This window comes from Ambystoma mexicanum, chromosome 11, assembly GCF_040938575.1.
Source record: "Ambystoma mexicanum isolate Mex_15411 chromosome 11, UKY_AmexF1_1, whole genome shotgun sequence".
NCBI classification, from domain to species: domain Eukaryota; kingdom Metazoa; phylum Chordata; class Amphibia; order Caudata; family Ambystomatidae; genus Ambystoma; species Ambystoma mexicanum.
In genome coordinates, this window is record NC_090934.1 from 1003515255 (window position 1) to 1003532734 (window position 17480).

Here is a 17480-nt window from a genome sequence, read left to right on the forward strand (position 1 = left end):
GGGCAAAACTAAGGAAAATTTGCGTTTGCCTGAAATACAACTGTGGCCCAGCCTTACCAGCCCAGAGGCACCAGCTTGTCTGCAGACCTTTCTCTGTAACTAAAGGCTGTTTGGACATATTTGGACTTTTGTAGGAAAAGGAAGTAAAGCTTAAGGGAGACTGCAAGTGCCGCAGTGTAGCACAGTCAGGATAGTCGGCCAGTCTGGTCAAGTCCTAGTTGGCGGAAAGCTGTTTGGCACCACTGTATGTGATTGCTTTGGGCCACTCAAAAAAGCTAATCCCCTGTTCTCTTACCCACAGAAATATTTCAGTCTACCGGTCAGTGATTTTCAAGCTAGTTTGACGGGTCTTAGCTCAGAAGCCGTAACGAACCTGCTGCGGATGCTGAAGGCTGCGGAAGGTGCTCCCCAGGTAAGGAGAGGATCCCATGCCAGGATTTTATTGAGGCAATTCCTGTGTGCCACCATCAGATATACTTTGTGGATCACAGGGGCGAGTCAAAGCAGAAACCCCTAGTAAAACAAACACTAGAAAGAATAACAGATCCAATAAAGGTACAATAGTAAACTAGCTTAGGTCTAAGAGGCGTCTGTCAAAACACATATAAACGGCTAATCACGATGCATGCATATAGACATTTCACCAGTCAGGTGTTTTTCCCTATAACTTCTGCCTCTGTCAGAGGATTTATGTTTGTAGCCACTGGCCCATCAAAGAGCATATGCCCAAATGCTCACTGTCTCCACCACAGGATGGATTCCTCATATCATTGCCCCAATCGGGGTATGCATTCGTGTAATGACTAACCTCATCGGGCTACATGCCAGCACCCAATTTCAACATACACATTTCTAGCAGTACCAGGTTCCCCTCACTGCCTTCTGATGATGTATGCATTTCCCCCAAAAAAGGACTTAGAACAGCATGTTATGCCTGGAGCAAATGATGTATGACCTTGTGCGCTATTGTAGGTGGGTGTATGTGTCTTTTTGTATTGCTCTCGTTGAAAGCTTGGGGATGGTTTTCCATGTCTCCCACGTCTTCACTATCCTGTATGTAGTCTACAAGTCCTCTGGATCCTTGTTGGACATAGGACACCACCTCCAGGCACAGTCTTCAGGGTCTGCTAGATTGCCCTGTCGCACTGATCCTAAGGGGTATAGCAAGAATTAGCACGCGCTAGCACTTGTCTTGAGCTCTCTGCAATGTGGAGGACTCTTATGTTATGTTAAGTTACATTTTTGGAAAGCCACAACCATCAAATGGGCCTCACGGCACTGGTAAACAGTTTGGAAAATGGGAACAAATGTGATGAAGGGGAACTGTATCGGTAGACAAACGGTAAGTCTTCATGAGCAACTTCCAGAGCTGGAAATGATTCTATGTTATTTTCCGCTACAAAAGTAGTTTGTTCCGCATCTGGATAGAAAGCGTGATAAAGCCACTGCCTCCAATGCTATTTGTTTCTAAACCTTCTTAGTTGAAATAATATTTGCTTCTTCAAGCAGAGTGGCCTACATGGGGTACAGGGAATTAACTTACCTCGTAGACATGTTGGAGCTGTGCCATACTAAGTTATGTGCTAAATGCATAGTGCCTTATATCCAATCAAGTCAATGGTGTTTGGTCAAGGCTTGGGATGCAATGAATTCTTTCCAGTTGTGGTTAACTGTTGATCTGCTGTGTTTTGCAATATTTGTAATTTTGAAAGTAATTTTTATTTTATTCTGTGATTTAGCTTTATCCAATAAAACTTCACACACAAGCGTTAATGTACAGCATTACAAATTATTTTAAAAGGAGCATATTCCAGGTCAGAGAAACATAAGTTGTTGGCCACAAATATGGTCATGGACCCATTAATCCATTGAGTCAAAGTAATGCAATCTCCTCGAGTGGCAGATGCATTAAGTTGTTTAAACAGAGTACCAAAAGGGGGAAATAGAATGCTTCGTAATAGCTGTAATCTACGCCAAGAGATCATGGCCTCCAGCAAAACCAGGTCCAAAATGTGTCGAATCACGGCGAAAGGAACACACGATGGTAGGGAAAGAATACACTTCCAAACAGTTGCTTCCAATTTTGACCATAGTAGACCCTCTTCCCGCACCTCAGCTCCATAAATCAATCTCAGAACCAAAAGTTGATTTTACATCTTGATCACTAGGGCAAGAGAGAATCTGCCATATTGATTATCAAAAACTCGGAGTTGGGTAGCAGCCAAAACAGCTTTTCGTTCAAGGGCCAGATTTGTGAAGACCAATGATCGCTTCGATTTGAAGACTGCACCCAGGTATTTGAATTCAGATACTTTCTCATTTTTTTTACCATCTATATACTAGCCAAAATGTCTTCTACCCGATTCATTATGAGGAACTTGGATTTAGGAACATTAATGTGCAAACTAAGGTCCTTAAAGTATTGACCAAGAGGTTTGCAATCCCACTGTGGTGCAATCCAGCAGAACAATGTCATCTGCGTAAAGATGATACTGCAGTTTAGTGAACTCCAATTTCGGTGGATTTGCAACAATAGTGGCCAAGGCGCTCCTATTCCTAGAATATACAAATTAAATAGGAACAGCGCTAACATGCAGCCCTGTCAAAGACCAGGTGCTGCACAAATTCATTCCGTATAGTTCCCCCTTTGATCTAATCGGACCTTCAGACGAATATCTGTGTGTAGCTGTTCCAAATTACTGACCAGGTATTCAGGGCAACCCCAGTCCTTAACATCTTCCATAAGCATAAGAGATCTACACAATCAAATGCCTTTGTGATGTCTAAAAAGGCCACATACAAGCTATGCTTTGACTGAAGCCCTTGTTTGGTTAGTAGGTGAATATGGAAACAATTAAGGGATGTACTGGCCCCCTTTCTGAAGCCAGATTGAATTTCCCTGAAACCTCTGCCCAATGCTCCAGATCACGCAATAGGAATCTCGAGAAGATCTTATATGAGGAATCTAGTAGAGAGATTGGGCAGTAATTTGCAGGATCCACTCAATCTCCCTTTTTAAAGATCACAACTATTGCCTCCTTCCACATAGGCGGAAATTGATGACTCAATAGCACTTTAAGGTACAAAAGCAGAAAGACCTCTCTGCCCATAGTAGCAGAGCCGTTTTTAAAGTAAGATTCGTTAGTCCGTCCGAGCCAGGTGCATTCAATTTTTTTGACCTCTTAATTGCCCAGACTATGGGCCTCATTACAAGGTTGGAGGTAACCATGGAGCTATTAGCTCCATGGTTGTCTCCAAAACCCTACCCACTCCTCCCTGGTGAATGAACCAATTACCGGTCCATTCCAAGGTTGGCGGGACCGGTAATTCCCCATTCACCAGGGCCCTTCCCCATTTCCATTTGAGCCCCCATAGGGCTCAATGGGAATGGGGAAGGCGCTAATAACGGTACCGCTAATTGCGGTACCGTTATTAGCTCCAAAGTCCCTTTGCGGCTACCGCTAAGTCCGCCTGTTAAAACTAGGCGGCCTTAGCGGGACCCGCAAAGGGAACTCGTAGTAGGGTGGTAAGGGATTACCGGCACCGGTGCCCTTACCGGTGCCGGTAATCCCTTACCGCCCACCTTGTAATGAGGCCCTATGTCTTCTGTGTCAATTTTCAAATTCTCCCATGAGGGAAAAGGCACCAGTGCTACGTCAGAAGCCATGGTGGAGGTGTTCATACCATTAGCACAGCCATATAAGGTGTTATGATAAGCCTCCCAAACAGACACCGAAATTGGCTGTGCTTGTAATGATATCTGAACCACTTGACCTCGTATTAACCACCAGAAATTCGACCAGTCTCTTGAGTTCAATGGGGATAGCATACACTCTGCGTCTTTTTTGGAAAAGTAAGTACCTGTGGCCCCTGAACAAATTTCTATAAATTTGTCTAAGTTTCCTTATTAGCATAAGAGCCACAGAGCCCAATTTATTAGATTTTCTAATGTCCTGTCTTAATTTTCTTTTTCTTAAGCTCAAAACTATGTTATTTTTATGGGAAAAATCAGGACGTGGTATCCTTTAGGACAACATAGTCGGGGGTATTAAACCCTGCAATATAATCTGTAAATGTTGGCTAAACATGACGGAGGACATGTCAGTGAAGGTTCCCTCCAATAACTGCTGTACTACTTTAAATATTAAAGTGATGAGCTATTTTGGAACGCCACAGAACCGCTTGATCACGGGGTCTGATCTCAATGAGGGATGAAGACTTTGTTGTGGGCCCCACATTATTGTACCCTACCCATGGTAATTGGAACTGCGAGTGGTCGCTCTCCTGGCAATGTTTAACCTTCAAACCATGAAAACTGCCCACCATGGAGTCCCAGGTGAACACGTAATCTAGTGTTGATCGATGGCTTCCGCTAGACCAGGTATATTTAGGCAGAATGTCGCCCTCTCTTCTACCATGTTAAGTTATAACAAAAAAAGAAAAGTGCATACCAATCTCCCCCCAACGCTGGCGTTCTGTGAGTATTGACAGTTGTGTACTTGATTGTACCAGGCAGCATCTAGATATTCTTATTTAATGTCACTCATGATAACGAGACCAGTTGCTTTCTTTATTTGTATTTATTTATTTATTTCTACCGCACCGGAGCCCGCAGGCATCAGGGCGCCACATGTACAAGCAGAGTCACATTATAAAAACAAGTCACGGGACAACATGAATCTATGGATTTTCAGGCGGGTTTTAGCTTAGATTAAGGGAGTTATCTAAACAAGTGAGTCTTGAGTTTCATTCGGAAGGTAATGTATGAGAGCTCCAGTCTTATTTGTGGTGGGAGGTTATTCCATAAGGTCGCAGCTTTGGTGTGAAATGCTTTGCTGAATCTGTTGATTTTCTTGAAACTGGTGGTTACGAGGTTGCCCTGGGCTTCAGACCTGAGTGCCCACCTCGGTACATATGTAACCAGTTTCTTGTTGAGGTATCCTGGGGCTTTCCCATGGACGCACCTGTGGGCTAGCGTCAGGGTTTTAAACTGTATTCTAACTTCGATAGTAAGCCAGTGTAGATTTCTCCTATCTTCACTGATGTGTTCTGTTTTCCTTTTTATTTGACGATTCTCACAGCGCTATTGTGTCTTTGGAGACATAATAGCATTCAATGCACTTAATAAAGATGGATAAAAAGTTAACCAGACATGTAGAGGCAGGATTGTAGTAGACGTTTAGCACAATCAACGACTTCCCGACAAGGTCAGCAGCATCACACCATGTAATCTTTATATCCAGAATGTCACCACACCCCAGTAGGAGATTTTCAACCCCAGAACCTTGCGAAATTGGACAGGCAGTCAGTAAGCCACCAAAAGGTCTCTCGTTTTGCACATTTAAACAAATATATATATTTTTCTTGCTTTTACAGTGTATCTTATCAACATTAGCAACTTCCCTTCCCAACTCCCTCTTCCCCTGCCCCCTGCCCCTTGGATGGCGGATCCGGGTCCATTGTCTGTTGGTGTATATAGGTTCACAGAATGTCCAGGAGTCTGATATTGTACGGGCACCATTGGAGCATGTAGTCACTTTGAAGAAATGTGAGGATATTACCCCATTCTGTACGAAAGACTTCCGGGAGGCCTTGGATTTTGCATGTCATCCATTCCATTGCAACAAATGTCCACACTTTCTGGAGCCGAACAAATGTCGTTGATGGGTTCTTCTGTTTCCAGTGCTGGCCTATGGTTAGCCATGCCGCTATGATCCGCGTCATCACTCCTCTCTGTTGTGATTTTGTGTATGCTCTGTGGTTCGGGTCCCACATGCCCGACAGCCAAATCCTGTCCTCCAGTCCGTGAGCTCCCTGCACCATACTCCCCACTTGCTCTTCTATCTCCCCCTATAAGCTTGCTTTGGCCGGACAGGTCCACCATATGGCTTCCAGTCTCCCTTTGCTGTGCATCCTCGCCAAGACTTGTCACTTGTGGCGGGGTACATTGCATGAAGCCTCGCTGGGGTGTAATGCCAGTATAGGAGTACTTTTTGCCACATTTCTCTTAGCTGCATGGATCGTGTCAGCTTGGGGATTGTATTCCATGCCTCTCGCCATAGGTCTGATTTTATTGGTTCTTCCAGCATCCTTTCCCACTTCTTCATGTAGTTCCACTGGATTTCTTCTCCTTGTTCGTTGAGCAGTTTGTATAGTTTTGAGATCAGTTTATGGGAGTCCGTGTCCGTTTGCTTGTGGCGGCGTCCCTATTAGAGGGGGACAATAACCAATGCTTTAATTGAGTATATTGATATTCTTCTGTGGGGTTTATTCTCACCTCCTGCATGCAATCCCGGAATGTCATGATTGTTTGCCCCTTGTACATGTCTCGCACTTTTGTGCATCCTGCTTGTCTCCAGCTGTTGTATGCTTTCTGTTCCATTCCTGGCTTGAAATCGGGGTTCCCAAACATTGAGGTGAAGGGTGACGGGTGTGTCTTGAGGGTCCCTCTTTTGATGGCTGTATTCCATGCTTCTCGCTGATTTTGGTGTTCGGATGTCTATATCGCTTTTGAAGCCATAGCAGGTTTGACAGGGGGGCTCCAGCTACTGCTTCATCTTGTCATACCCACACATGTTGATGGGGATTGCGACCCATTCTTTTATAACTCGCAGTTGTGCCACTTCATAATATGTTCTGAAGTGGGAGAGTGTAAATCCACCATTGGTCTTTTGCGCTGTTAGGGTCGCCATCGCCACTCTCGTGGTCTGTATTGCTATATGAAGGCGGAAACCAGTTTATTGAGTACCTTAAAGAATGTCCTAGGTACTTTTATCGGGAGTTTTTGAAAATAGTAGAGGAGCCTCAGTAGGACCGACATTTTGATGACCGTCAGTCTACCCCACCATAAGATGTTAAGGGGGTTCCATTTTGTTAGGTCTGCCTTCAATTTGCCTAGGAGAATCGGATAGTTGCCACTATATAGCTGTTTTATCGAGGGTGGTAGTTGATCCCTAAGTTTGTAATGCTGTCACTGGCCTTCTTCAAGTGGGTGGTGCGGGCCAAGCTGTCCATCCTTACGGCGTCCGCCATCAGGTTCAGAATTTCCGATTTGTGCCTATTGATTTTTTGGCTGGAGATTAAGAGGGCTGGGAGGGGTTGTTCTGGTTTCTTCAGGGCCAGAAGCATGTCGTCCGCGAAGGAAACATTTTATGTTCCTCTCCTCCCATTTTTATGCCCTCTATTTGTTGCGTCTCTCGTATTCTTATCAGGAGCGGTTCTAGAAACATTGCGTACAAGAGGGGTGAGAGCGGGCATCCCTGCTTTGTGCCTCTGGTCGAAGAGATTTGGGGCGAGAGTGAACCATTCATGAGATCCTCATCGTGGGTTTTTTATAGTTAGCTTTAATCATTTCCATTCTTTTTGCCCTTTTTGGGCAGGCTCATGTAAGACGGGAAAACCATCCAGAGCTGGGGTATCTAACATAAAGGTTTCCTGCAGACAAATAAGGTATGCCTCATCCCAAAACACTCTGTTACAATGAAGATGGTAAAAACCGTGCATGTTTCATGAGAGCAATCGAGTGGCCAGATTTCATTTGGAACCTTTCCCCCCATTTATGCTCTTCAAGGGAATTGATCATGTGAGCCGAATCATATGATACAGTGCGCTTTTTTATCAATAGTGCGCCCTGCACCAGTGGAACGGATGGAGAGCAGTTTAAAATGAACTAGCAGGGGTTCATGTGTAATTAAATAAAAACCCTGACTGGAGGTATCCCTTTGACTGACAGATAGCACTTCTTTACAAACTTCAATTAGCAAGTATCCCATGTTACCCAGCCTCTCGGATTCGGCCATAACCAAATTCTTAAGCAAGTGAGAATGAAAACCCACTTTTACAACGTCCACCCTTCTGAAATCGGAAAAAAATATTCTTGTAATATCTCTAAATGTCAGTGAGTATAAAGATGGGATTTCTTTGAACAAAGCCAAGCTACGTTGGCGATTCACTGGGTAGACCCCATTGATCTTAACGTATGTTTAATTGAAAGATAGGCTAAACTCTCCCCCAAATTTGTACTGGACCTCACTAGACTTGGGAGTAGGTGCCCCCATCAATGTCCCCTATTATTTGGAGCGTAAAGGGTGCCAAAGTAGTTGGGCCTTTAGAGGCAGTTGAATTTAACACTACTGCTGCCTGAACACTTCCAACTATCAAAGGTTCACTAGCCCTCTCACCCCTTACCCCCAAGCTCAAAGGACCATCCAGTAGTTCATAAACAACATTTGAAATCAAATTAGAATCACACTCTACAGAATCAGTAGAATAAGTAGAAAGCCTAGAAAAGTTAACCACATTTTTGGTCGCAATTTTGTCTTTAGGTTTTGAGTAAGTTGTAATTAAACTGCTAGGCTTATTGCCAGTTTCCAGCAATTTTAACCTTTTAGAATGCGAGTTAGTGGAAGAAGCTATGTCTGTTTCCCTCTTCCGCGTAGCCGGCGACTTTGGTTTACGTGACGCGAAAACTTTGATTTGTTCTGTCACAGACCGTAAAAATGCAAGGGTGCTTTTGTTATTTTGGCCTGACGTAGCATGTACTTTTTCAGCATTTTTGGCTTTCTTTTTTTCTTTTTGGTGACAACAATCTGGGTAGGCAGGGATTTCCATGCCAATACAACCTCGGCTGTGGTCTGCGTCCCCTCAGTGGTGAAACCCAAGGGGTGCAATATAGCTGCCTCAGCAATGGGATGTATCACAACCGCGGTTTGCAACATGGATTCTACATCCAATTTCAGTGATCCACAAGCTGTAGCCGAACTAGCCAGCTCAACAGGGACCCCACCAAACACAGTTGTGTCCAAGGGTGCCGTTTGAGAGGCTCTACATGGGTAATCAGTGATACAATATGCCTCTCCGTGACGTTTCCCGTCTCACACATTATACATTTCGGAAGCCATAATAAAACCTTCAATAAAATTCATTTTAGCAGATAAATCTTTTAGAATTGAGCGCACTTCACACAGTTCATGCCACCTCTGATCATTGCCCCGGTCCATTGTATCCAAAATCCTAGAAAGAACTGGAAAGCAAACTGCATCAATTATGGGCTCTTCCTGACACAAGGGCTGGCCATAGGGTTGTTTTGAAGGCAAGAGCTGGTTGCCTTGGTTCTGCACGGTGCCAGGGCTCTTCATTGGAGAAAAACATTGGGAAGAATCGGGACCTGGTTGATTAAAAAACAGACGGGCTTCCACTTGATTAGGAGAGAGCCTTGCATCATCGCCATGAGGAGGTGACTTAAACGCCACCTTCCCCGTAAATTTCTGCAAAAACACTTCCTACATGATCACTTGGGGAGTACCCGGGCAAGTAGCCAGGGGAACTACTGTGTGGGACCCCAATGACAAGCGAACCCGCTTAGACGGTTCCAGAGATATTACCGGGGCCAATATTGATATGTCTGCAATGAAGTTGGAGTCGGCACAGTCCAACAAATCCTCTGGGTACACTTGACTCGGAGAGCATGTGATATCATGGTGTTGCTGTGTTTGAGCTCCTTCATGGGGACCGTTATAGGGTCTGCCACTCCCCCCGACCCTCGTATTCGAAAGCAGTGCTAAGTTTTGCTGCAAAGGCAGCGGGCCAAGAGAGATCTCCGTGGGCATGTTGTCTGATGTTGCATTGTTATTCGTGCTGTCTGGACAGGAGACCGGTCCCTAACCATGGGCTATCTCCTGCTCCATTGAGTGTTTAAAGCTGCGGACGCCGTGCATCGTGGGGGGGGGCTGAATGAGAACATGCCTAGCCCTGAAGGATGCAGTAAGCCAACGAAAAAAGAATAACTAGGAGTACCTGGGAATACCTTTTGAGGTGAAATCCTAACCAGTCATTTCACTGATGAGCCAGTCACAATGGCCAATGGGCTGGACTCAGCTGAGCTGCCCATGCTGTCACACGGGAACATGGAAACCCCCACAGCGCACAGCGTGTGCTCCGCTAGAGAATACTCCAGCACAATTCCAGTGAGTAAAACACTGCAGAAACACACAGCGCACACTGCACGCTCCGCTAGAGAAGGTCTCATTGAAGGCTGCCTCCAGCCATGAACAAAGAAAAAAGACTGGCTGCAGCACAATTCCAGTGAGTGAAACACTGCAGAAACACACAGCGCAACTTTTGGAAATTAATAGGTTGTTAAACCAAGATTATTACCATTTTAAAAATCTAGTCGAGACAGCAGTATTGCTAATACTGCTTGAATCTTAAACTGAAATGTTAAATGGGGAAAGAAACAGTGCAGCAGGCGCAATGGTAATAGCTGGATTTAGAAAACAGCTTAATTTGGGATTCAAAGTCAGCTGCGAGTTGTCAATTATAACGCCCACATTTCTCGCCTGAATAACTGGAGGTGGGGAGGTGCAAAGGGCAGAAGGCCAAATCTTTCTTGTCCAATCTGTGTGCAGTGCTCCTGCCACCATAATCTCCATTTTCCTTGCATTCACTTTGAATGTTTAGGTTATAACGCAGCATTCAATTCGATCATACACACTGAATAATTCCTTGGTTCTGAATCAGTGACTGGTTGTAACTTAATAAGCGTCTGCACATCACCTGCATATCTCAGATACAGAATTAAAAAATGAGATAATAGTTTCATCAGTAGTTGGACATAAAGGTTGAACGGAATGGGTGATGATGTTGAATCTTGTAGCACACCACAGTTTAGAGGTTTAAGAGCAGATTGGAATGGGCCTACGGTAACTGCATAGCTTCTGGCAGAAATAACCTAACGGAACAAATTCAAAGCAGAGCCCACAATGTCGGAGTTATGCAGTGTATCTAGGAGAATATGGTGGCTGATGGTCTCGGATGCAGCTGAGATTGCAACAGTTTCAGAGCTATGACAACGCTTAAAGCCTGCTTATTAGGAAGACAGTGGGCCTCATTACGCGGTAGGAGGTAGCCATGGTGCTGTTAGCACCATGGTGACCCCCTTACCGCATTCCGGGTTCCCGAAATAGGGATTTACAGGGTCATTACAACCTTGGAGGACCCGGTAAGTCCCCATTCCGAGAACCATTCCCCATTCCCATTCGAGCCCCCATAGGGGGCAATTTGCGGTACCGTTATTAACTCTGAAGTCCCTTAACGGGTCCCATCCTTAACACCTGGTCAGACCAGGTGTTAAGGAAGGGACCCGCTAAGAGACCTCGGAATAGGGTGGTAAGGGATTACTGGCACAGGTGTCCTTACCGGTGCCAGTAATCCCTTACCACCTACCCCATAATGAGGCCCAGTCCATTTGCCCAATCAATATGTGAGGAATTGCAGCCTTACAAGGGTGTAGGAGCCCTGGCTTGTTTTACATTTGTAATAATTAATAAAAATGATGTGGGTAATTCCATCTCTGAGAGGGAAATCTGCTGATCAGATTCCCCTTTCATAAGCTCCATGCCAGAAGCATAGTATGTACTTGTGCACTGCTACATCAGTATCCTGATACGCAGCACCTGCTCTACCAGTGGTACAGAGCAGGTTCAAAGGTTGCATGAGCCCTCTTTGACCGCTGCAGTGACAGCCAAGTCTCTGTTGCACAGGGGCTGAATTTAGGATATGCACCCCTGTTCCAAAAACTGCATAACTCTGAAGATACTGTCCTGGTGGCAGGGTAAACTGTAAATATAAGTCATAACTGGGTTAGGATATGGTGGCCAGCATCCCTCATAGTTATCCCAGCCACATTAAATTGATATCACCCATGTGTCAGCCTGGTGGGCCCAGTACAGCTGTGGAAGGGTTGTGTGTATTAATTCCAGACAAGGCACTGCCTGCCCGCTGGCAGGATTGCAGACTTGGGGGGGATGGCCTCTCTTTGTTCCTTAGTAAGGGCAGTTGACATCCATTCCCCAGAGACAGTCACTCCACAGGCAGCTAGCCTGGGAACAGGAATCAAAGGGCACACCCATCCACAATGGGCTAGTCCTCACAACAGGGTGCTGCATATCTAAAGACCTTTGGTTTTATTGTGAAGGAAAGGGGGTGGGATTAGTGTAGCCAGAGAGAAATTTGAACAGTTCTGGGAAGATTCTGACATCTTGGTTCAGTCTGCCTCTCTTTCTCTTTACTCTCCCCTCCACGTCCTCTAGAACAAAGCACTTTGGGTGTGATGTCAGAAGGGCAAACTCCACTTGTTTCAAATGCAGGGCTCGGACCCCTAAAGCAGCCTAGCTTTAGTCTAATCACCTGTGGGCTTTCCCCTTTAAAAGAATGGGTCTCACACCAATTATTTGACTCACCCTTTGGTCCCCAATCCTGCAACAAGATTTCATTGGACCCTGATTGGAGAGCAGTTCTTTTCAGAGCCCTCCACTTGTGAGATGGTGGTAGGTGTTCAGGCAGAATGGCAGAGGCGAACTATGTCCCCTAACCATCCATCTGCAGGGACCATTGGCGGTAACCTCTGCTTCTGGGACCACGAACCACTGATAGCATTGCAAATGTATCATTGATTAATATCTGCCCCGCTTGTCCATCTTTGGGCCCTAGAAACTGGATACATCATGTTAATCCCTTTTACAACTTTAAGAACATATCCTTTGAACATTGTGGTCTTTTATCGCCTTTCTCCCCGACACATTACCCAGAGTGCTGCATCTATTCTATCTTTGCATATTCCGCATTCCTTCTACAGGAGTGGGTTTTCACAGTGTTTTCTACTTATTGATTATTGTACATGGTGTGTTTGATTAAAGTATATATTTGAATAGAACCTTGAGTGACATTCCTTTATTTTGGAGTGTTATACTTTGCTGTTTGGGTATCTATTGAACTACATTCACACCCCTCTTGATAGTTTATCCTTTCCTCGGCCCCTGTTAGCACTTAAAGAAAAGGAGGTATATCTCTTACCTGTGCCTCTTTTTACCAGTTGTGTTGGCTCTTGGTTTGTAGAAGTGTGAGGGCAGAGTGGGTTCTTTTGCCTCTACTCCTCCTTGCACTCCTGCAGGGCAGAAGTTAATCAGCTATTTGCTTCAATAATGCAAGGTAGGTAATGTTTTATTTCGGTCACTGGTTACTCTGCATATGGTTTCTTTAGCAAAAGGATAACTATGATTTGTTTTGAACAATTTAGAAATACTGAAGTTTCCAGAGCAGAAGTGTCTGTCCCAAGGACAATATTTAAAGAAGTAGGAACACTTACAATTCCTTAAACAATTTGGTGGGATATGGATCTAGAGGGAGCCAGAGGTATTGCTTTAAAAAAAAAAATCAGTTCCAGGAAAGTCGGTATAATGGGCAAAGAAGAGCGTAAGGCCTCCTGTAACACATGCATATGCAGTGTCCCAAGATTAGCTGCTCCCATGGTCTTATTCTCAATTCCATCATAGATTTTCTTGATCTTATTTGTGAAGAAAGATTGTACCGGATTAAAGAGCTCCAGTGTTGGTGCAATATGCGATTTAATTTCTGATGGATTTTTTAACTCTTGCAAGACTATGAAGAATTCAGAGCAGGCTGTTCTGGCTTGGCAGTATGTGGTTTTTGCTCTTTTTGTTAAGGCTTTGTAGTCTTTATATGCTTATAAATACTTGTCTTCCTATGCAGGATCAAAGGTTTTCGTCCACCGATTATTTTAATTTCATTTGGAAGACTGAGTTGGAAAACCAATTGTTATTCTTTTTGCAATATGTCTTGTTTAAATCTATTTGTCTTTTTATTGGAGCAATGTAGTCTAGGGCTTCAGATGACAACCATAAGAAGTAGTTTAACTGAGTATCTACCAATGCGCTTATCGCATAATCTTTTTTCTGCCACGGAGACTAACTCCTTAGCTAGTCAAAATGTTTCCAGTTGTGTTTCTTATGGCTCGATTCTTTTTGACGGTGTAGGTCTATGACTGATTTCAATTGGAACAAAAAATGATCAGACCAGCCTGAAGTTCAGGGTGGTTGAATGGAGAGATCCTTCTGGCTCCCCTGAAGATTAGGTCAACAGTATCATGCTTATCAAGTGTTGGTTTCTTTACTACTTGAGTGGAGACAAGATCTTCTAGGTTTTCCAATAAGTTTCGAATATTGCTTACTTGCGTGCCTTTGGTCCAAACGTTAAGATCCCCCAAGACTGTTGTCTGTGACAAGACAGTAGAAGTTAAAGCAGCTTCATCAAGCCGTTCCTTGAGGGAATTGAAGTCGTAGTTTGGTGGTTGGTAATCATTTAAAAGAGAATATTTTGTGTGGGCAGAAGAGTGCATTTCAAGAGTAATATGTCTACCCTATTTGTTACTGTGAACTGCAGTTCTGTGATCTTTATGTGATTCAGAAATGTGACAGCAAGGCCTCCTTCTTTTTGGGATTCCCTCAGTTTGTAGATCAGTATACAACCTGCTGGTGCTAGGTCTGCCACAATCTGGTTACACTCTGGTGTAACGCTCACCTGACTCCCACGGAGGCGCTGGTCTAGTCTGGGTTGCTGTGGCCTCTTCGAGCGTGATGCGCAGAACTCGGAACACCGACTGAACAGGACCCTCAAATCTTGCTTGTCTGGCCCTTAGGAATATCCTTCTGCAGTTTAGGAAGGGGATTAACAGTCTGCAGAATAGTGTGCTTGCTCCCCCGTTCCCCCTTCGTTCTTCTCTAACTTCCTCCGAAATCCCCGGTTGAAGCTCACCTTATGGTTTGAAAGGATGAACTCTCCATCCTGCTTCTGGTGCAGGGGCGCGTGTTTGTCCAGTTACTTCACTGGTTTTCAGAATGGCGCTGGCAAAATCCACTTGACTTTTCCGAGCGAAACGCAGTAAGTATGAAGATTACAAAAGTTCAAGTGTTGAGCCTCCTTTTCTGTTGCCTTCCTAACCTGTGATCTGTCCTTTATTTCAGGTGCAGAATGAAGGCGATGCGTTGAGGGATTGACTTGCCGATGGTAAACTCAGGTGAGTTAGCGATGGGGGCGATCCCTCTTAATGTCTTTATATTCCTCCAGTAATGTCTTTTGTCCTTTCCCCATAGGGGCCGGTTTGCGGTACCTGCCAACGAAGCGGCGCCGACCCAAAATGAGGAATGATCCACCAACAGAAGACCGGTAAGTGTTATGGCGGAAAATTAGGCTTTCCTCATATGTTCCTTCTGCTCACCTTTTGTCTCTTCTTCTCTCCCCTAGGCGCAGAGATGTGGCGACCGGTGCAGACAGTCGCGGTGGAGCCAGAAGAACTCCCGAGGACAGGTGAGTGAAGCGCAGCGCTGCAGCGAGCAACGCAGTGCTTTTAAATGAAATTCTTTTCTCAGGCACGCTGGCGTGAAGGTTCCGGATGCAGGTAAGAAGTTTGATAAAATTCTTGGTTTTCACCTTTCTCTTCTCTTCTTTCCTTACAGGTTTTTCCAGGATCGAGGCGGGCGTGGCTGGAGACCAGATGCAGGAGCAGACACAGTGAGCGTTCAGCTGCTTGGATGCAGAACAACGCGAAGCGTGAGCTACTGTCTGGGCGTGGCTTAAATAGCCCCCAAAGTAGTTCCAGGTAAGTATCCTTCCCTGGCCACGCCCGAGTAGCAAAATAGTCCCAATGAAAAAATAGTCCCTTTCAGGTCTCAGGGAGGCCTGAATCTTGCAGCATGGTCTGCATCAGGTAAGTGCACAAAACAGCTTCCTTTATGAGCCTGGCGCCTGTGGCGCCAGGACTGATGTCCAACATGAGCCTGGCGCCAAAGGCGCCAGGACAGAGTCCAAAGAGCCCCTATAAGGGGCCGCTGGGCTTTTACCCGGGGGCATGATGCCTGCTCCTGGGGGTGCTGGGCCTGGCCTGGTGCTCTGGGGGTAGGCATCATGACATCTGGCTTAAGCCATGATTCAGTGACAGACAGTATATCTATCTAAATTGTGACTATGAATATAGTCTTAATCATTAAATCTATGTTAAACCATGAGCCCAGGAGAGCCGGCTAAGTTGGCCGCACAATTTTAGCTGTCTTTGAGAAACTAACATTGAAGACTTACGCTCCAAAACCAGTAGTCTACAGTGAGCACCCAGTCTGAGAGGAAGAACCATGTGCCAGTGTTGAGATACTGTAAACTCCTAGTAAAGGACTTGGATCAATTAATTTCCATGATTTGTGTAAATGGAGCTGCTCCTCATAAACGCAGAGTGCCATGAAAGGTGAACATGAGTGGAAAGTGCAACTGGCTTATTTAACGTGACCTGAGTCCACCCTGGGTCACTGCCGGTAGAAGGCAGAGGGATTTTCTAAGTATTTCTCTGCTTACACTGACAGAAAAGTGACACACATGTTTGAAACAGGCGAGGGGTAATAAAAAAGAGACTGTCACATCAAATTTGTGGCGGCCATGTCCTGGTCAGGCTGGCTATCAGAGGTGTCTTTTGCATAAAATTGAGTGCATGCCTGGCCTCTGGAGACACGTAGACTACAACTTGATGGGTACAAACGGTGTGCAGTATTATAGGTTCAGCTGCCTGCCAGGCATGGAGTCAGAGAAAATGGGCAGGCAGGGAGAAAGCTCTCAATCTATTTCTTTGCTCCATTGCTAATATCCAAAAATCAATAACAAAGTTCTTGTACGGTCAGAGATTTTAAGGCTGCTACACTGATCTTTATAACTCTAAGGAAAATGTCTTTTACCAGTTTTGTTATTGAATTCTACCTGGTGATGTTGGCCAAATAAGGATGGCATCTGGGGAGAACAGAAGAAAAGACGTGCCATCTGAAGCAGACGTTCTTGCTTTAGGTGGATCATCAAGCAATGCGCCACCAAACGCAGTACATCCGGATCCTCCTCGTCATCTCAGGGGCTCTCTCATGGCATTGCATAGGTCATTGACACAATAGTGGCATGGCTCGAGGGCAAACTCAGCCAACTGAAAGAAACATTGTCTCAGATAGAAACTTGAACTCCAACACTATTGCAGGAAATCTCAGAAATAGACGTGGGGTGTGCCCAGGCAGTCCCAGTGGTAAAACAGATGGGCAAGGAATTAGAAGCATTGACAGGGGGAAACAAAGTCCTGGAACACAGTTAAATATCTCGGGGAATATTATTTGAGCAAAGCAAATTAGACTATTAGCCTCCCCTGAGGCACTGAATATGGCGACCTGATAGCTTTTGCTACTATTGAGTTTCTGGAGACATGGTAAGTGGACATGAAAGGCGACCGTGTATACTTTCACAAGTGTTATAGAATCAAGCAGCACAAGAATTGTAAAATGTGGGACTCTGTAAGGGGAGGCCAACCCTTATTATCAAATTGTTTGATGTCAGGGTAAGAAAGAATACTAAGAGGCAAAAAAGGAAAGCAAAACTGGAAATGACGAGAAAAGCTGGTTCAGAAAGAGTATTCTACCTCATCCCTAAGTTAGGAGCAATCTGGCCCAGATGACAGTTGGGGAATTAAATGAAGATAAAACACATTGGGCCTCATTACGACCCTGGCGGAGATCGTGGTGCAATATGCACCATGGAGCACGGCGGAAAGCTGCCAATACCGCCATGGGGGTTAGCGGATTTACCGCCCCATTCCGACCTTGGCGGGG

The 17480-nt window shown here is 45.0% G+C and overlaps 2 protein-coding genes across 4 annotated transcripts in view; one reads left to right on the forward strand and one right to left on the reverse strand.

Annotated features, from left to right (window-relative positions):
* LOC138504026 (putative nuclease HARBI1) overlaps positions 1 to 17480 on the reverse strand; it is a 292079-nt gene that overhangs the window by 205465 nt on the left and 69134 nt on the right. The gene's annotated exons all lie outside the window — the stretch shown is intronic.
* STRC (stereocilin) overlaps positions 1 to 17480 on the forward strand; it is a 543934-nt gene that overhangs the window by 97188 nt on the left and 429266 nt on the right. The window contains exon 6 of the mRNA XM_069624197.1: positions 302 to 412. Within this exon, the coding sequence (XP_069480298.1) occupies positions 302 to 412 (111 nt within the window). The remainder of the gene's footprint in view (positions 1 to 301; positions 413 to 17480) is intronic.